The sequence below is a fragment of the Mastigoproctus giganteus genome, chromosome 1 (genome assembly GCF_048544385.1).
Source record: "Mastigoproctus giganteus isolate SK-2022 chromosome 1, ASM4854438v1, whole genome shotgun sequence".
Taxonomy (NCBI): Eukaryota; Metazoa; Arthropoda; class Arachnida; order Uropygi; family Thelyphonidae; genus Mastigoproctus; species Mastigoproctus giganteus.
In genome coordinates this window covers 207,079,756-207,101,060 of record NC_143575.1, presented here as the reverse complement: position 1 = coordinate 207,101,060, position 21,305 = coordinate 207,079,756, and the positions used below count along the sequence as shown (strand labels likewise).

General features: G+C 36.9%; 1 protein-coding gene across 1 annotated transcript in view; it reads left to right on the top strand.

Annotated features, from left to right (window-relative positions):
* LOC150091476 (uncharacterized) overlaps positions 1 to 21,305 on the top strand; it is a 274,324-nt gene that overhangs the window by 190,477 nt on the left and 62,542 nt on the right. The window contains exon 15 of the mRNA XM_090368574.1: positions 8,482 to 8,598. Coding sequence (XP_090224700.1) covers positions 8,482 to 8,598 — 117 coding nt within the window. The remainder of the gene's footprint in view (positions 1 to 8,481; positions 8,599 to 21,305) is intronic.

Sequence of the window (21,305 nt, the reverse complement as noted above, 5' to 3'; positions counted from 1 at the left end):
TTTCAAAATGACTTTAACCAATACAAATACAGCAGGCCCTTGTTATAACGCGGTTTGCTCTACGCTGATTCGCTATAATGCTGTTCTTATATTATAACCCATATCTTACTCTAACACTCACTATAATGCTCTTTTATTAGTGTACAGATAAAATTTTTGGCATGTTTAATGAAAACTTTCATCTGATGTAGTCGATAGCTTGAAAATGAATAGCAAAACAGCATTAAAAAGTTTCCCACGACGACTTGCGAAATTTTCTCAAGCTCAGTGAAATTTTCTTCCATGCTAATTTAATTGCAGTAATGTGGCTTGTTACATAGTCTCGAGATCAACATTTTAAAAAGTGATCAAGTATACTGTATTGCTTGTAATATTTGCGTTATATGCATTTATCTGAAGTCTAGTCATCACTCAGTACAGTGTTAAGTAACGGACAGTTTACTCGAACATTGTATAATAATTAGTGCAACACAGTTACATTTTCGAAGATGAATAATGGCGAATAAGAATTAAAAAGCAACAACATCTGAATTCTGTACAAAGCCTACTAAGGTAAGAAAAAGACTGAATTTGAAGCAAATCGATTCTGTTCAACGATAATTGGATGTATGCAATCATTTAGGACTGGCAAATTCAACTGTAAGAACAATTACAAAAAATTAAGAATTAATTTTAGCAGCGGAAAAGACAACTGTTCCATTGCAAGCAACTAAATTGGTTATGGCTAGGCCAGCTATTATAATTGAAATGTAGAGACTTCTAAATAATTTTATTGAAGATAATAACAATGCACAATTCCGTTAAGTTAAATATTATTAAACAAAAAGCGATTAGCCTATATGATGATCTGAAGAAAGCTAACCATAAAAAAAAAAAAAAAAAAAAGTGGAACCATTTAAAGCTAGTAAGGGCCGGTTTGATAGATTTAAAATTCAGGGAGAAGCCCTAAGTGCAGATCAAGAATGAGCCAAAACTTTCAAAAAAGAACGGCTTAAAATTATTGAAGAGAGATATTACACTTCTCAACAAGTTTTTAACATAGATGAAACAGGACTTTTTTGGAAACCAATGCCTAAAAGAAGTTTCATATCGAAAGAAGAAAAAAACATGCCAGGCTTCAAAGTGGCAAAGGATCAGTTGACTTTATTGTTGAGTGGTAATGCTGTGGGGGATTTTAAAGTTAAACCCCTTTTAGTTTACTAGGAAGAAGGCCATAGTACAGCCCAAAATCGACCAAAGATACGAAAACTCGTCAGCCCGGGGCTAAAGGATTAATAGATTCATGATTTTAATTGGCATTTTAAGTTTAATTTTGATATGTAATGGGGAATATTTTATATGTACAGATTTTTAATATTAAATATTTTGACTGACATTTGGCATCTTTTCACTACCGTTTATTATTTGAGTTATGATGGTATAGACCAAGACTCACAAATACATATATTACATTACTGGAATATACCGCTCGCTTAGCGCTGATTCACTTAGTGCTCTGTTTTTCCAGAACAAATTATCAGCGTTAAGCGGGGGTCACCTGTGTGGTCAGAAACATACCAGCTAAGGTTTAATGCTACACTAAATATAGTAGCTATGTCTGCCAGGGGCAACGGTTGATGACGTTGAGCGGATATCATCTTTTAAGGGCAAAAAAGATGATATTGTTGTACACGTTGGCACTAATGATATTAAGAGTAGGAGACTGGCAGAATTACTTAACAAGTACAGGTCACTGTTGAAAAAAAAAGCCGTGAATTAGGGTTGAATTTGAAAGTGTCTGCAATTCTGCCCAGACACGATAGGAGGGAGTATATGATGAGAGCCTTTTCGATCAATTCGGCCCTGGAAAGATTGTGCAAGGCTCAAGGGGTAGAAGTTTTTTCAGCCTGGTCTGTACTTGTTAACAGGAGAGACTGCTTCTACAGGGAAGAGATACACTTAAATAGAAAGGGTGCAAGAATATTTGCTGATGTTATCGAGGCAGTGTTAGGTGGGTCGGAAAACTGCTAGATTTGGGGGGATACAAGGACAAATAGATTAACAGTAGCCACTGGCAGAGGTGAAAGTGATCCTTGCACTGCTTATATTGGAATGAGCAGCAGCCTGGAAAACAAGATGCAGAGTATTTCAGAGATTGCTGGGAGTCATTGCGGTACAAGTAAACACATGGGTTGTGTTAGGGTAGCTAAGAATAGGAACAGGTGCGTGTATACTTGCATGTATGCCAATGCTAGGAGTTTGGTAAATAAATTTGATGAATTTGAGGTATTGCTCAAAACATCAAAGACAGATATTGTTGGGATATCAGAGACGTGGTTTCACACAGATATAAGGAATGCAGAACTGGAATTTGGGGAGTACAATGTGTACAAGAAGAATAGACAGGATAGGAAGGGAGGAGGGGTTATGCTATTAGTTAAGAAACACACAAAATCCAAGGAAGTGAAGCCAGTCGACATTGCTGGACAGTGCAGTGTCGAGTCAGTTTGGTGTGACATAAGCATTGGGAGATCAAAATTGAGAGTAGGAGTATGCTTAGGCCTAATGACTCTTATGAGTATAATAAGAAACTGTACAAATAGAGTGGGCCAGTAAATCAGAGTCTTATAATGGGGGATTTTAATTTCCCAGATATTGACTAGAATTTGTGGGTTGGTCACTCACACACTAGCAAGGCTTTTGTGGATTTATTGGATGATTATTTTTTACATGAGCATGTTCAGGAGGCAACTAGAGGGAGTAATACTCTTGATTTGATTATAACTAGTGATTCTTCATGCATTAAGAATCTGCAGGTAAATGAACCACTAGGTGGCAGTGATCACAGTGTGCTGAAGTGGGATTTACTCAAAGAGGTAACTACCATCAGGGTTAAAGGGAAGGGTTATTGCTTTTGGAACGGCGACTACGATGGTCTGAGACAGTATTTAAATTCTATACGATGGGACCAACTGATGATGTTACCAACAGCAAATTCAAAGTGGGAAGCATTCAAAGAATTAATCTTGGAAGCTACTAGGCTTTACATACCAACTAAGAAATATTGTTCAAGGTTTAGGCCTAAATGGATGTCATATGAACTAATGAGACGTATGGCAGAGAAGAAAAATGAATGGGTTACATATAAATTAACACGTGACACAGAAGCCTATGATAGATATAAGTTGATCTGTAACCAAGTTACAAAGGAGGTTAGGCAGGTGAAGGCAGATTATGAGAAATCCTTGGCAAAGGATGCAAAAAAAAACAAAACAACAAAGAGTTCTTTACCTATGTAAACCCTAGAAGGAAAGGGATGAATCAGATTGGTCCACTGGATATTGATGGTTCAACTGTTGATGATCCTGCTCAGGTGGCTAACAAACTAAATGAGTATTTTGCATCTACATTTACCCATGAGGAGTTATTCAGGAAGGGGAATGCCAGAGGTGAGTTAAACTCTGGCAGCAAGCTAGATGATTTTGTCATAACCGAGAGGAAAGTGGAGGAGAAATTGTTGAAGATAAACATAAAAAAGGCACCCGGGGTGGATGGGATCTATCCAGTTATATTAGAGGAGGCAGCAAAGGAAGTAAGCAAACCCTTAGCCATAATTATGAGAGCTTCTTTGGACTCAGGGGAGGTACCCGGACTTGAGATGTGCAAATGTGACCCCAATTCACAAAGGAGGATCAAAGGGCAACACAAGTAATTATAGACCTGTTAGTTTAACTTCTGTTCTAGGAAAATTAATGGAGACACTGGTTAAAGAAGTACTGCAGGATCATCTAGACAAGACTTCAGTTATAGCTCGGACACAGCATGGTTTTGTTAAGGGAAAGTCTTGCCTGACCAATTTGATTCAATACTATGATATGGTCACAAACGAACTGGATGCAGGGAATAACTTTGATATCATATATTTGGATCTTAGAAAGGCTTTTGATACTGTTGCACATGGAAGACTGCTGAACAAATTGGAGCATTGTGGCATTGGAGGCAAATTGCTGCTATGGATAAAGGGATGGTTGAGTGGGAGAAGACAGAGAGTGGTAATCAATGGACACTGCTCATCGTGGACTAATGTTATTAGTGGAGTCCCTCAGGGTTCAGTGTTGGGTTCATTGTTGTTTTCTGTATTTATAAATGATATTGATGATGTATATCAAGCTTAATGTCCAAGTTTGCAGATGATACGAAGGTTTGCAGGATTGTTAAGGACACTAATGACAGTATGCTGCTGCAACAGGATCTAGAAAAGTTGAGCAGATGGGCTGAGAGGTGGCAAATGAAGTTTAACATTGACAAATGTAAAGTACTACATATGGGAAGCAGTAACCCCAGAGTGACGTATCAACTCTGTGGTACTACACTTACAGTGGTAGAGAACGAAAAGGACCTTGGGGTAATTGTGCAGGCAGATATGAAGTTTTCTGAGCAGTGCAGACGGTGTGCAAGAGTAGTTCATAGTGTCTTGTCAATGATATACAGGAATTTTTCTAGCAGGGATAAGAAGGTGATTATCCCCTTGTATAAGGCAATGGTCAGGCCACACCTTGAGTACTGTATACAGGTTTGGAGGCTTCATTTTAAGAAGGATGTAGAGCTGTTGGAATGAGTACAGAGAAGGGCAACAAGATTAGTGAATGGAACAAAGGGTTGCTTTTACGAAGAAAGGCTTAAATTTTGCAAATTACAGTGTCTGGAGACTAGGCACCTGCGAGGTGATCTGATTGAGGTTGAGGTGTATACAGCCTTGAACGGTTTGAGCATGCTCAATGCTGATGGAATTCTTTTTATCTTACTCAGAATAATCACCTGAGAGGGCATAAATTCAAATTGAGGAAAGACAGATGTAGGATAGATGTGCGGAAGTTTGACTTTAGCCAGCAGGTAGTTGGTTGGTGGAACAGACTTCCATCCTTTGTTGTGGAAGTTGATAGCTTACGTAAATTTAAGGCTGAGCTGGACAGGTATTTGGAACGAATGGAGGGGTGAAATGGGAACTGTTTTTTTTTTTGGCTGATGCTGCATAAGCTTGCTTTCTTGCATCATATGCCTCTACTAATGCTAATGCTATTAAGAATGGCTTTTAGAACATTGACACTCTTACTGAAATAATGCACTTTAATATCGGAGGGGTCACCACTCAATGTGAAAATGAAGGTCCAAGATACTGATAAAAGGATTGTTGCTCCTGTTTGACAGTCAGTAGTTAGAACAGGACCAATAGCAATATGATAAACTTCACCAAAATGAATAATATATTTTAATATACAGGGTTGTTAAAATTAAAGTATCCCTATGTAGAGTACTCTGGAGTGAGTTCTAAGGCTTGTACTGAAGAGAAATTTGGACAACAGGAACAATAAAGAATGTGCTCGCCATTTATTGGAAAAGAAAATTAGTTACAAAATTTGTCACTATATGGCGCTGTGGCAATACAAATCACTTGAACAGCACCACAATTATTCAGTGTCCTCCATTTTGGTCAACAACAGTTTCCATTCGAAGAACAGCATTTTCTACAGCAGAACGTGATGTGTCAACTGGAATAGCCAGCAGCCAGCACACGACATCTATATCCTTCCTGATACATCAGGTTCTTCAAAAAACCCCACAACCAGAAGTCACATGGGGTGAAGTCCAGTGATCAGAGTGGCCAAGATGTCTGGAAACGACTGATGACCCGTTCGTCTGTAAAGTGTTGCCTTGGCAATCTTTGGACACAACGGTGGATGCTGGTTGGCTCACCATCTTGCATGAATATGGTGCCCTGGAGGCACCCACATTGTTGCAGCTCTGGTATTGGGAAATTTCGAACATTTCATAATATCACTGTCCAGTGACTGAACAGGTGCGGGTTCCAATTGGTGTTACCTGTTCAAAAAAATATGGTCCAATCATGAATGTGGCCGTAAATCCACACCACACTGTCACTTTTGGAGAATGCAACGGGACCTCTTGGATAACTCAAGGGTTTTCTGTTGCCCAAATGCAACAGTTGTTCATATTCACTTGTCCATTTAAAACAGAAGTGGGCTTCATCACTCCAAAGGATGTTCCATGGCCAAGTGATATCCACTGTCATTTGCACCAGAAACTGAAGTGCATATGTGAAACGAATATCTGCATCACTGTGCTTGAGCTATTGTAGCATGTGCATCTTTTAAGGATAGTACCACAACACCTGACGTATTACTAGCCTTATAGTGGAATATGGCATGTCCACTTCACAAGAAACAGCTGGCACATTTGTGCTACTGCGAGATTGACTTGATAAATCCACGACAGCCATAGCCACATCTTCATCACGAGAGGAGTCCACTCGTTTTCGACCTCAACCTGGTTGAACACAAAGATGTCCTGTCGCTTCAAATTTTGCAATCATTTTGCGGACAGCACTAACAGTGTCATAGGTCCACGCCTTAAGCGCTTCTGATGCTAGCATTCTCTGATAGCCGCAGCTGCATTGTTGCTATTCTGATAGTACAGTTTCACTAATAGCGCCTTTTCCTGCAACGTTGTTGGCATTGCTGCTGTAGTGCAGGCAAACATCTACTGTATAATTTTGAAGAGACTGCTTTGCTTTTGTACAGTATAGTAGAAGTGAGTAGTGGCGCTGTGGTAATAACTTACAATTATGCAAATAACATAAGTTATTTGCATAATCGTAACTAAGATAGTTATGTGCCATACAGTGACAAATTTGTAACTAATTTTTTTTTTTTCCCAATAAATGGCGAGCACATTCTTTATTGTACCTGTTGTCCAAATTTCTCTTCAGTACGAGCCTTAGAACTTGCTCCAGAGCCCTCTACGTAGGGATACTTTAATTTTAACAACCCTGTGAGTGTGTGTGTGTGTATATATATCAAAAACTGAACTCTATATCAACGTAAGGGTCTGGGATCCCATATTTACCAGAGGAGCTAGTACCCAGTGTTTTTGGATATTGCCATAATTGATGTTGCCACTGAGTTTTTCTTCATTTCTTACTTTCCCTAACCTAACTTTTCCTGTTGAAACTATTACATCTGGTTAGTTTAAGAGAATGAGGATAGGTTAATAAACTTCTTTTTTTTTTTTTTTTTCCTTCTAATTTTAGTTAAAAGAAGACAGTGTGCTCACAAAACTGTCAGGGGCTGTAGACCACAGTTTGCCCTGCCTGTCAGTTGATGAATGACACTATCCATCATTGTATTTGAATAAAAAAAAAAAATAAAAAAATCCATGTATTATTCTTCTGTATGAAATGATGGTTAGACTATACTTGAAATATTGCTTCTGATCTGGAGGCTATAAAAGAAGGGAGGGAAGATCAAATTGGTGAGAAGCATTAAAGCATTTTGCCTATGAGAAAAAGTTAGGAGGTGTGGACTACAAAAGCTTAGCAACTAGACCTGAGTGAGGCATGTGAAGCCACAAAATGAATGAGAGAAATATTTTACGAATGGACACAAATACAAAAATCTTAGGGAATAACAGGAGACAAAATTATACACTTTGTCAAAGGTGTATCATCTAGTCTTCTTTCATAAAGTTTACCATTGGCTGAGTGTTGTTTGATTTATAGGTGTGTGATTGGGGCTTATTATATATATTATTTTTATTTTGCCAGATACACAATAAGTTTGCTTCTTTGTATTATTTGGCCATTTTAGTACTCTCCAGTCCAGATCTGCATGAAAAGAGCCAGTGAACTCTATCCATTTAAAGAATATTCAGGTTAATATTCATTGCACTGAGACAACAATTTGCAGATTACATTTTTAATAGATTTTTGATAATATCACAACAAACTATATCTGGATGTTTTAAGATGCTATTACAAGAGTGTGGAATGGGATGATCTGCATGGTTTCTGTTCTTTTGCTTATTTGAAATACTTATTTAAATATTTTGTTCCTAATATTTGCTCAGATCATTTCATTGATATTATTCTTGTAGAGATAAAATCCTTTATTCATTCCACCCTAAAATGTCATCCTTTATATAAACCTTGGTTTTTGCATTGATCATTTTCTCAAATCATTTCAATGATATTATTCTTCTAGGGATAAAATCGTTTATTCATTCCACCCTAAAATGTCATCCTTTATATAAACCTTGGTTTTTGCATTGAATATTCAGAGGCTGTTTAAGATAAGAATATAGCATATTGCAATTGACGTACATTATGCAATTGCCTAAATGGCAATTGCATAATGTATGCTTGAATTTTGTTTTTTTGCTTGTGAGAGGGAATGTGAGATTGAGGTTTGCCACCCAATCAGATGTTGGCCTATTATTGCTCTAGACACCTCTGTGGTTGTGGCACCTCTGTCCATTTAACTCTCAAATACCTTAAACCGGACCTGTTGCTAGATAATTACAATGTGTTTACATCAAAGTAAATCTAAAGCTCGTCAATTTTTATTAATATTTTTATGCATATTATGTAATACAAGATAAAAATTTGTGTTATTACTTGGCTGAAAATTTTGATTTTGGCTTTTCAAGGTGCCGTAAATCTTGTCTACAACTTCACCAAGATGCCCTTCACACAATGAGATGTACCATTGAAGAAGAAAAGCAGAAGGACATCAATAATTATGAAATTAAATTAAAAGTGTGCAGGTATTAGTGATGAGCATTTTGACATTTATTAACTTTACCCTTTCTCGAGAAAGTTTCCAAACTGTATGTTTATATAAGCCACCTGGAGTGATTTTTTTTTTTTTTTTTTTTTTTTGGAGGAGTTTTGAAGTTTATAAAAATAAAAAAAGTATGTCTATAAGTGCTTTTAAATATTCATTTTTTTTATTTTGATTTCATAGCAAACAACAGAGAGATTGTCAAAAATACCAAATTCCTTTAAAACAATTTAAAAAAGCTGTAAAAAGTCATCATTGCTTCATTTATTTATTTATTTATTATTTATTTATTTTTTTTTTTTGATGCAGTACTATCCTCTATATCTGTATACATATTATTTTATTCAGTTTCTTAAATTTCTGGAGAATTTCTTTGCTTGTGTAAACCCATTATCTTCAATCGTGTCAAACAGCTACACTCTTATATGCTGATTTTTAACCTATCATAAATATAAAAACAGCTATTACTTGCAAACACAGTTGATAGAGTGTAGCATGTAACTTGCTGATACTGCATTGAAACAACCTTCAGTTTGTGGGTGTGTGGTGTTGCCTTTGGACTCACACAAGCCCAAAGGAGTATAAATGTGAAAAACAAGTTAGTTCGTGTATGTGGTGCATTTCCTTTCAGCATAGATTTACCAATGAAATAAATTTCTATTTCTAAAATTAATCGAATTTTTTTCCCTTTTTTAATTAATAGAAGTAAAATGTAAATAATTAATTATCTTGTTACCAGTTATTTACTAATTGAATAGCTAATAATATATAAAAGTATGTCATTGTTTTTGCTTCACTACCCATCTCCCATTGTAATATTCATTCCATGTTTTGTAATACAGTAGGCTATCGAAATAACGGCACCCCAAATAACATCACATTTGAAATAATGGCACATTGAGATCGGATGTATATATACAGCACAAATGTCTTGCATTGCCGGGAAAAGAAAACAGCAAGTCACGTGATTACGGTATTTGATTATGTTTGCAATTTTCAAAGTGAATTCTGTACTGATATCACAGATTACACTGCTGTTTTACATTTCTTTTAAATTAAAAACCCCCTCACTATGGCTCCTAAAGTTAATAAAACTCAAACAGAGAAGAAAAAGAACAACATTAAAGCTTAGTGACAAACTTTATATAATCCAAACCATTACATAGGGTCACCCAGAATGTTAATTCATATATCCATGTGTACTGTGTCTGTAAATTGTGTGTGTTTCTGCTCAATTTGCCTGTTTTGCTGGACGAAAAACCCCAGTTTTTCGGGTAAAAACCTTGCTATCTACACCTGAGACCCACTAACTCAGCCACGGAGTGGAAAAAAGCCTATGAATGTTCTTCGCATCATCGACAGGATTCGAACCTAGGCCTTTTCCACCCAGTGTGGGGAGGAAGGTGCCGATACCACTGTGCTACCTGTGCAGGCTAAACTTGATATAATAAAAAAAATAGAACGAGGCATAAGCAGAAGTGTATTAATGGCAGAATATAACATTGGATTGTCAACATGTTTATGTTTTTTTTATGTGCAGTTAATAAAATTGCATTCTTAATCTCTCTATTTCTTATTTGGCCTCATTATTTCTGTATTAGATACATTAAAAATAAAACTCTAGATAACAGAAAAATCGAAATAATGGCACCTTGAATCCCCTAAGGTGCCATTATTCTGAAATTCTACTGTATTTCATAGTCAAAAGTGTCTAAAATATGACATGCATTTCAGGCTCTGTGATTTAATAAATTAAACAATCATAGTATACAGCAGGCCCTCGTTATTATTATTAGCCATATGGTGCAAGGAAGCCTGAGGCTTATGCTGCACCAGCTAAAAAAAATTCCCGAGTTACCCTGAGAGAGAGAAGTAGAAAGGAATCATCAAGAAAGAGAAGAATGATGATATCCAGCTCAGGACCCTGGGTGTGCCAAGCCCATACTCACCAGATGTGAGCCCCTAGGGAAGCGGTTCGCTTTACGCTGATTCGCTATAACACTGTTCTTATATTATAACTCGTATCTGACTATAACGCTGTCACAAATCTCTATAATGCTCTTTTACAGGTTGCATTTTTGGCAAATTTAATGAAATCGTTCCATTTGATGGAGTTGATAGCTTGAAAATGAATAGCAAAATAGCATTAAAACATTTCCCACGCCGACTTGAGAAATTTTCCCACGCTCAGTGAAATTTTCTCGCACGCTAATTTAATTGCAGTACAGTGACTTGTTACGTATTCCGAGATCAACATTTTAAAAAATGATCAAGTATATTGCTTGTAATATTTGCGTTATATGCATTTATCCGAAGTCTAGTGATCACTAAGTACAGTATTAGACATTGTGCATAACGGACAGTTTACTCGAACATTGTATCATAATTAATGTAAACCAACGCAGTTACATTTTCGAAGAGTTAATAATGGCGGATAAGAATGAAAAAGCAACAACGTCTGGACACAGTACGAAGACTATAAATGTAAGAAAAAGACTGAATTTGAAAATTAAATTAGATGTTTTGAAGCGAATCGATTCCGGTCAAAGGCAAGCGGATGTGTACCATAATTTAGGACTGGCAAGTTTAATTGTAAGAGCAATTATAAAAAATAAAGAATTAATTTTAGCAGCAGGAAAGACAGCTGTTCCACTGCAACTAATTTTACTCAAGGTAAATATCCAATGCTGAATTCAGTTAAGTTAAATATTATTAAAAAAAAAAAAAAAAGAGAGAGAGAGAGAAAGAGATTAGCCTATATGATGATCTGAAGAAAACTCACCAAAAAAAAAAAAAAAAAAAAATGTGGAACCATTTAAAGCTAGTAAGGGCTCGTTGAACAGATTTAAAATCCAGGGAGAAGCTGCAGGTGCAGATCAAGGAGCCGAAACTTTCAAAAAAGAACTTGTTAAAATTATTGAAGAGGGATATTATGTGTTACACTTCTCAACAAATGTTTAACATAGATGAAGCAGGACTTTTTTGGAAACGAATGCCTAAAAGAAGTTTCATATTGAAAGAAGGAAAAACATGCCAGGTTTCAAAGCGGCGAAGGATCGGTTGACTTTATTGTTGGGTGGTAACATTGCAGGGGATTTAAAATTAAAACTCCTTTTAGTTTACCAGGAAGAGGGCCAAAGTACAACCCAAAATTGACACATTTTTCATGATTAAATTTCTCAATTAAATTGAATCAATTTAGATCAATTAAATTTATGATTTTAATTGGAATTTTAAGTTTAATTTTGATACATAAGTAGTTACCACAAAATTACATACGTATGTAATACAGAATATTTTATATGTACGAATATTTGAATATTAAATATTTTGACCTGCATTTGTGCATCTTTTCACTAGTCTTTATTATTGATTAGGAAATATCCTATGGCACCGACCGCAACTCACAAATACATATGTTACCTTATGGGAATGCGGTGCTCGCTTAGCGCTCTGTTTTTCCGGAATGAATTATCAGCGTTAAGCGGGGGTCACCTGTACTGTTAAATACTTTCATAATGGAATTTAGCTATTTCTTCCTGGATTTTACTAATAATTGAAATATAAACATATTTTAATGTTTCTGCTGTGATAAATATAACAAGCAAATAGTAATTCTTATATGTACAGTAATACCCCGACTTATGCGAACTCAGAGTTATGCGGTTCTTGATTTTTTTGTTTGGTGTATATCTAAAATTAGCTTACCAGTGATTTAGAAGTCAAATCATAAAGCTTGGGTGACAGCTTCCGTTTTTGAGGACTGGTTTGGTCACCACTTCATACCCGAAGTCGAACGTTATTGCAAGTCTAAACAGATTCCATTTAAAGTGATGCTTCTTATTGACAATGCACCCGGTCACCCTCCTGCCACCCTAATTAATTTCGACCCACATGTGAAAGTTGTGTTTTTGCCTCCAAACACAACCAGCTTGCTTCAACCGATGGACCAGGGAGTCATCAAAACATTCAAGGCTTACTACACGAGGCGTTCATTTGCACGTCTGAATGAAGCTATGAGACAAAATAGTGAGATATCTGTTAAAGACTTTTGGAAACAATTCAATGTTTTAGATGCCGTAAGAATCATTGATGAATCTTGGGATGAAATTCACAAAAAAAACATTGAATGGCATCTGGAAGAAACTTTGTTCATTTTTTTTTTCAAAAATGAGACGAAAACAACGCCAGAAACTGATCATGTCGCTCATCTGATAGAAGAAGTTGTTAATCTTGCCAGGCAATTAGATTTGGAAGTCAATGGTGATGATGTCAACGAGCTGTTGGATTCACATAGTCAGGAGCTGACAATGAATGAGATGCGTGAGCAAAACATCACTGAAGTATCCGACACTTCAGACCCAGTTCCACCAGAAAAGCACATGACAATTGCAAGTTTGACAGGTCTCAGCTCAATTGAAAAGGGCTTGAAATTTTAGAACACACAGACTCCAACGAAGAACGCGTTATAGCTACAAAGCAAGGAATAAAAAAATTAACTTGCGACGAAGAAATTCTGCGTGAAAAAAAGGCGCTGTGTCGTCAGAAGAATTTGTTAGATTTTATGAAGACATCGAAATAACTTTTTTACGTAACTCTTTTATTTTTTTAATACATTTTTTGTATTAATATGTAAAAATAACTGCAATTTTATTAAATATTTTTCTTCTAAACTAGTGTTTTTGTTAGTCCTTGGTCCCAATTAAACAAAACTTATATGTATTTGTATGCAAAGTTGTACCCCGACTTATGCGAATTCGACTTAAGCGATTTTCGTCGGACCCACCTATCGCGTAACTTCGGGGTATTACTGTATTACTTATTATATACATATTTATATATATTAAGTAATAGTAATATGTATGGGAAAAAAATAATAATAAATTTCCAGATTTCTATTAGTTTAATTTTAAAAAAATTTGGGATGACATGTCTTTCTAAAAGAGCCAAATATAAAATTTCATGAAAATCTATTCACTGGAAGTCAGGTTGTTACATATGGATGTACAGACAGACATGGTGAAGACAAATAGATGTGTTACACATATACACTAACTTGTCTAAAAATATACATATTTTTTAACTTCAACTTCAAATATTTAATAAAGCAGAAGCTATGTGGCCTTAGCAATAAATTCAGTCAATTAAAGACCATCTTGACCTATGTACTTTTCAGGCTGCTTACTTTCAACTTGCATAAATAAACTCCGTTGGTTTACAGTATACTGAAGACAGAACAAGTCTTCTGCTGCTTATATATTTGACATTTAAAATTTCTATATACTGCATGCCAGTTCACATAACAGAGTTGTTGCGAACACTAATTAGCATTATCAAGGGCACATGATGCAAGAAAGCAAGCTTATATAGCTTCAGCCAAAAAAAAAAAAAAAAAAAACCTTATTTCACCCATCCCCTTGCTCCAAATGTTTGTCAAGTTCTGCCTTGAATCCATTTAAGCTATCAACTTCTACAACGACAGATGGACATTTGTTCCAGCAGTCAACCATTCGCTGGCTAAATGCAAACTTCCACACGTCTATCCTGCAACTGTCTTTCCTCAGTTTGAATTTATGCCCTCTCAGGTGATTATTCTGAGCAAGAGGAAGAATCCCATCAGCATTGAGCATGCTCAAACCATTCAAGGCTTTATACACCTCAATCAGATCACCTCACAGGTGCCTAGTCTCCAGACACTGTAATTTGCAAAACTTAAGCCTTTCTTCATAAGAGCAACCCTTTGTTCCGTTCACTAATCTTGTTGCCCTTCTCTGTACTTGTTCCAACAGCTCTACATCCTTCTTAAAATGAGGCCTCCAGACCTGTATACAGTACTCAAGTGTGGCCTTACCATTGCCTTATACAAGGGGATAATCACCTCCTTATACCTGCTAGAAAAATTCCTGTATATCATTGACAAGACACCGTGAGCTACTCTTGCAGACTGTCTGCACTGCTCAGAAAACTTCATATCTGTCTGCACAATTACCCCCAGGTCCCTTTCATTCTCAACCACTGTCAGTGTGGTACCACAGAGTTGATACGTTATTCTGGGATTACTGCTTCCCATATGCAGCACTTTACATTTGTCAATGTTAAACTTCATTTGCCACCTCTCAGCCCATCTGCTCAACTTTTCTAGATCCTGTTGCAGCAGTGTACTGTCATTAGTGTCATTAACAACCCTGCCAACCTTCGTATCGTCTGCAAACTTGGACATTAAGCTTGATATACCATCATCAATATCATTAATAAATACAGAAAACAACAATGGGCCTATTTGTTTAATAGTAGTGCACATATGAGGTACTTTTGCAAATGTGAAATTTGTTCTATCACGAGTAGATTGACTTTATACTGAAACATTAAATTTTGATTATTGTCAAAAATAAAATAAAAATAAAAATTAATTTAAAAAAAAACTTATTACTTATATATTTTTTTATAGTAATATTTTCTGTGTTTCTAAGCTTTTGATACTGTTGCACATAAAAGATGCACATAAAAATTAGAACAGTGTGGCATTAAGGACAAGTTGCTGCTGTGGATAAAGGGATGTTTAAGTGGGAGAAGACAGAGCGTGATTCTTCTGGTATGTCCATGCCACCTCAGCTTGTTTGTTTCAATTACTTGGATTATATCAGTTTTAACTTCCATCATTCGTTGAATCTGTTCATTTCTTATTTTCTCCAAGCTCGATTTTCTTGGTGCTCTTCTCCAGTAGTCCATTTCTGTTGCAAGCAATTTTCCCTGTTGCCTTTTATTCACTGTCCATGATTCTGTCCCAGACTCCTGCTTGCCGATTCTACCAAAACCTGTTGTGAAATTTTACTATTCTGGATCCAGTGATTCTTGTTTGAGGTACACTACCTTCATGTTCTGAACATCTCCAGGCTGGTAATGGGGGTATAGAGAGAGTTGTGTGTGGGCTGCACTTCAGGAATTTTTGATTTTTTTCTTTTTTGTTTTTCGTTTTTCCATATCTTCCTCTATTTTCATGTTGGATAGGTGGAAATATTGAGGGTTGAATTCAATTCCTTGTTCTCCTGTTAAGTAATGAAGCTTCGAACATAGGAAGGAAATTTAAAGGCTTCTTTAGATTTCCTTCTGTTGTACTAGTTGTCAGTAGAGAGGATTCGAGTATTGTAGAAGTCTCATGTATCTCCACATTGGAGTGCATGCATGTGGGGTGGCAGATTAGCATTAGGATTAGTAGAGGCATGTGATGCAAGAAAGTAAGCTTATACAGCATTAGCCAAAAAAAAAAAAAAAAAAACCACTTCCCATTTCACCCATCTATTCAATCCAAACATTTGTCCACTTCTTTCTTGAATTTATTTAAGCTATCAACTTCCACAACCACAGATGGAAGTTTGTTCCAGCAATCAACCATCCACTGGCTAAAGGCAAATTTCCACACATCTATTCTACAACTGTCTTTCCTCAATTTGAATTTTACCCCCTCAGGTGCATAATCTGAGCAGGAGGAAGAACCCATCAGCATTGAGCTTGCTCAAACTATTCAAGGCCTTTTACACCTCAGTCAGATCATCTCGCAGGTGCCTAGTCTACAGACACTGCAATTTGGAGAACTTGAGCCTTTTTTGGTAAGAGTAATCCTTTTTTCCCCTCACCAATCTCGTTACCCTTCTCTTTACTTGTTCCAGCAGCTCTACATCCTTCCTAAAATAAGGCCTCCAGACCTGTATGCAGTACTCAGGGTGTGGCCTGACCATTGCCTTATAGATTTCTGTGTATCATTGATAAGTCCCAATGAGCTGCTCTAGCAGCCCATCTGCACTGCTCAGAAAACTTCATATCTGACTGCACAATTACCCTCAGGTCTTTTTTCATTCTCCACTATTCTGAGTTTAGTACCACACAGTTGGTACGTTATCCTGGGGTTACTGCTACTCATGCAGTACAGCAATACCCCGCATAACACTAATAATTGGTACCAAAACTGTTTCGTGTTATGTGAAACCATGCTGATTGAGGTATAATTACAATGGGTTTTAATTGAATGCTTACCAGATAAACAGTCTATAAACAAATTATAATAAATCTATAAACAGTTTGTGCTTGATAGCCAATTAAAAGGATTTGAAAAAAATATATATTGCAAAAATTTTATTAATGAAAGGTAACATATTGAGAGATGAGAAAAAAGCTTTATTGTTTATTTAGGTATTTCAGTAATAAAGTCTGGTGAAATTGTCTCTTCTTTTTCTCTGAGTACAAGTCTTTGTAGCATCGAATCCTATCTTGTAAAATTTCAATAATCACTTTGCAGACCATGTCAACACCCCTGAAAAACTTTCTCCAATTCTTCTGTTAAATTCTTTGGTGCCACGTCAGTGTTATCCACTTCAGAATTGTTTTCCTCTTCTTCCTATGTGGTTTGCTCATCAATTTAAAGGAGAGTTGCATTATCCAACTCACTTGCATGTGAGTCAATGCAGTCACATTGTCCAAAGTTTCGAATCTCAAGTCTTTTCTAATCTTCGCAATGTCTTCGGTAATTGTCAAAATTGCGATTCAAAACCAGTGAAATCATTTGCCAAATGGGGCAAAATATGCTGCCAAACAGAACATGTTGTTGGCAGCGATTTCTAGCAGAGATGCAAATATATTTTAAATTGTATTTAAAGGAGTAAAAAAATAAATTGTGAAATGAAAAGTTTGAAAAGCTATCACGTGGTCTCGCCAGGATGGAATTGAAAATACTGAACACTGTTACCCATTGCTATTGGCACTTTTTTTTTTTTTTTTTTTGTTTAAAGTTGTTTGGTTTTTAAGAGCATTAGCAACTAAGGCCATATTGCTCCAGGGATATGTGGTAGTCATTCCCTTTCCGCATCCTCCGTATTTGGTGGTCACGGGCTTGAACCACGGTCTAATCAAGAAGCGTGTGCTACGCACTGCTGCTTCTGCCCACCTGGCTATGGAAGCACCTTTTTTATGTAAACCCCAAACACGAGAGGTATTAGAATCTATAGTACTTAGTACCAAGCTTGGGTTGGAGGTTGAGAAGATGAAAGAAGATATTTGTTGACATTGGACTTGAACTTCTGTAGACTGTAATTTTCAGGAAATACGTATGAAGGAAGGTTGTTCCAGAAAATGGCAGTTGAATGAATAAACGAGGAAGATGAAAAGTTGGTTCTGTGAGTTTGAAGTTGGACAGTAAATGGATGTTGGATGGTGGCGACACGTTCGGACTGTTTTGAAAGAGAGAACTGGAATTATAGAAGCCAATTCAGAAGAACAGTGCCCATAGAAATATCTGTAGAAGAGGCATGCAGCAGAAACAGTACTTCTATGAGACAGCAAGTGGAGAGACTCTGTTAGAGATGAATCATTAATTAACCTAACTGCCCTCTTCTGAATGGAATCAAGAAGCCTGAGAGAGGTTTTGGGGGCACCACCCCAGATGTGGGAACAATATTCCATGCAGATTTGCGATTTATACAAATCGCAAATTTGTGATTTATACAAAGTGATCAGCTGTTTGGAAGAAAAGTAACGCTGAGAGCGAAAGAGAAAACCAAGTTTTTTAGATGCAGAGGAAGCAATATTTGTAATGTGCTTGTGCCAAGAGAGATTAGTAGTCAGGGTAATCCCCAAAAGAGATATATCATTTTGCCTAGAAATCGGAGTGTCACTAAAGATAAGCATAGGAGCAGAAGAATCCTTTTTGCGAGATATAAGACAAGACTGAGTTTTAGAAGGGTTGAAATCAACTAAGTTGTCTTTGCCCCACTGGAGAATTACCTGAAGATCGGCATTTAAGGAATCGGTAGCAGATTTTCGAGAAGTTGAAGCTGATTGAACAGAGCAAGGTTTCTCAAAATGGAAAGTGGAATGCAATGTGCTATCATCGGCAAAACTATGGATAGGATTTCCAGTCAATGGAAGAAGATCATTAATATACAAGAGGAAAAGAGTGGGGGAAAGAACTGAACCTTGGGGGACACCAGCATTAGTGGAGAAGTTAGAAGACAGAGAGCCATCTACCATCACCCTCAGTGAGCGATCAGAGAGAAAACTGGATAACCAATTACTAAAAACAGTTGGCAAACCATAAGATGGAAGCTTGTTTAGAAGACCTTTATGCCAAACACGATCGAGCGCCTTTGAGATGTCAAGAGGAACTACTTGTGTTTCACCGAACCTTTCCATTGAATTAGTCCATAAATGGGTAACATAAGCCAGAACATCACCAGTGGATCGACATTGACGGAATCCATACTGGCAATCGTTGATCAGATGGAAGATTCTTGTGCATGTGAGACAATAGAGTTGGCACCCCAGCAGATATGTACGCATACCCATACTACAACAATGCAGCATATATGTATGCATACCTGGGCTATGACAACACAGCATATATGTAGAGTATGTGTCTAGGCTATTGAATGAGTTTTAACGTGTACACTAAATTTTTGGCTTAAACTTAATTGAAAACTGTTATAATGAAACCCGTGCTGTTTGAAACCGTGCTAACCGAGGTATGTATTGCTGTACTTTGCATTTGTCACTGTTAAACTTCAGTTGCCACCTCTCAGCCCATCTGCCCAACTTTTCTAGATCCTGTTGCAGTAGCATACTGTCATTGAAAAGTCTGTCAACCTTTGTATCGTCTGCAAACTTGGACATTATGCTTGATATAACTTTATCAATATCATTGATAAATATACAAAACAACAATGGGCCCAACACTGAATGATGGGGACTCCACTAATAACATTAGTCAGTGAGAAAAAAGAGCAGTGTCCATTGATTACCACTCTCTGTCCTCTCCCACTCAACTATCCCTATATCCATAGCAGCAACTTGCCCTTAATGCCATTCTGCTCCAATTTTTATAGCATTCTTGCATGTGCAACAGTATCAAAAGCTTTGCTGAAATCCAAGTTCATGATAACAAAATTATCTTTTGCATCCAGTTCCTTTGTGACCACCTTGTAGTATCCAATCAGATTGGTCAGATAACACTTTCCCTTAACAAACCCATGTTGTGTCTGAACTATAATTGCAATCTTGTCTAGATGAGCCTGCAATGCTTCTTTAACCAATGACACCATTATTTTCCCTGGAACAGAAGTTAAAAGAACAGGTCTGTAATTACTTGTGCCACCTTTCGATCCCCCCCCCCTTCTTGTGAACCCGGGAAACATTTGCACATCTTCAGTCTGTGGGGACCTCCCCTGAATCCAAGGATGCTCTAATAATAATGGCTAAAGGTTTGCTTATTTCCTTTGCTGCTTCCTTTAATATAACTGGATAGATCCCACCTGCCTTTCTTATGTTTAACTTCAACAATTTCTTCTCCACTTTGCTCTCAGTTATTACAAAATCATTTAGCTTCCAGTTGCTTATTATAAAGAAGCTTATTAAACTCCAGTTGGAGTTTAATAAGCTTCTTTCCTCCATTTCCTTACAGAATTATAGATGCAAAATATGCATTCAGTTTGTCAGCTTACTTGAGCAGGATCATCCATAATGGAACCATTGATATCAAGTGGATCAAGGGGATTCATCCCCTTCCTTCTAGAGTTTACATAAATAAAGAAGTCTTTGCTGTTTTTATTTGTGTCCTTTGTTGAAGATTTCTTGTAGTCTGCCTTTGCTTGTCTAACCAACTTTGTGACTTAATTGCAGACTAGCTTATATCTACCACAGGCTTCTGTGTCACTTGATAATTTATATGTATTCCACGCATTTTTCTTCTCTGCCACGAGTCTTATTAGTTAATCTGACATCCATTTAAGCCTAAACCTTGAACAGTATTTCTTAGTTGGTATGAAAAGCCTAGAAACGTCCAAAACTAATTGCTTGAATGCATCCCTTTTAGAATTTGCTGTTTGTAACATCATCAGTTGATCCCACTGTATAGAATTTAAAAACTGTCTGAGACCACCGTAGTCACCTTTACGAAAGCAAAAGCCCTTCCCTTTACCCCTGATGGTAGTTTCATCTTTAAATAAATCCCACATCAGTACACTGTGATTAATGCCACATAGTACTTCCTTTAGTACTTCCTTTATCTGCAGATTCTTAATGGATGAATAACCACTGCTGATAATGAGATCAAGAGTATTACTCCCTCTGGTTGCCTCAGTAAAAAATGCCAGATTAGACAAGCAAGGGCCTGCACTCACCCAGAGAAGCACAATAGCACGGTATCCTGTGAATTGGCACAACTGTTTTCTGCAGTTTTAGTAGTAGTAGTAGTGATGGAGGCATGTGGTGCAAGAAAGCAAGCATATGAGCTTATGTTACATCAGCCAAAAAAAAAAAAAAAAAAAAAAAAAATCACGCATCCATTTCCTTTAAAACGTTTGTCCAACAATTTCCTCCTTGAATTTATTTAACCTATCAACTTCCACAACAACAGATGGAAGTTTGTTCTGGCAATTAACCATCCGCTGGCTAAAGGCAAATTTCCACACATCTATTCTACAACTTCTTTCCTCGATTTGAATTTATGCTCCCTCAGGTTCGTAATCTGAGCAAGTGGAAGAATCCCATCAGAATTCAGCATGCTCAACCTATTCAATATCTTATGGACTTCAGTCAGATCACCTCTCAGGTGCCTAGTCTCCAGACACTGCAATTTGCAGAACTTAAGCCTGTCTTCGTAAGAGATCCCCTTAGTTTGCTTCACCAATCTTGTTGCCATTCTCT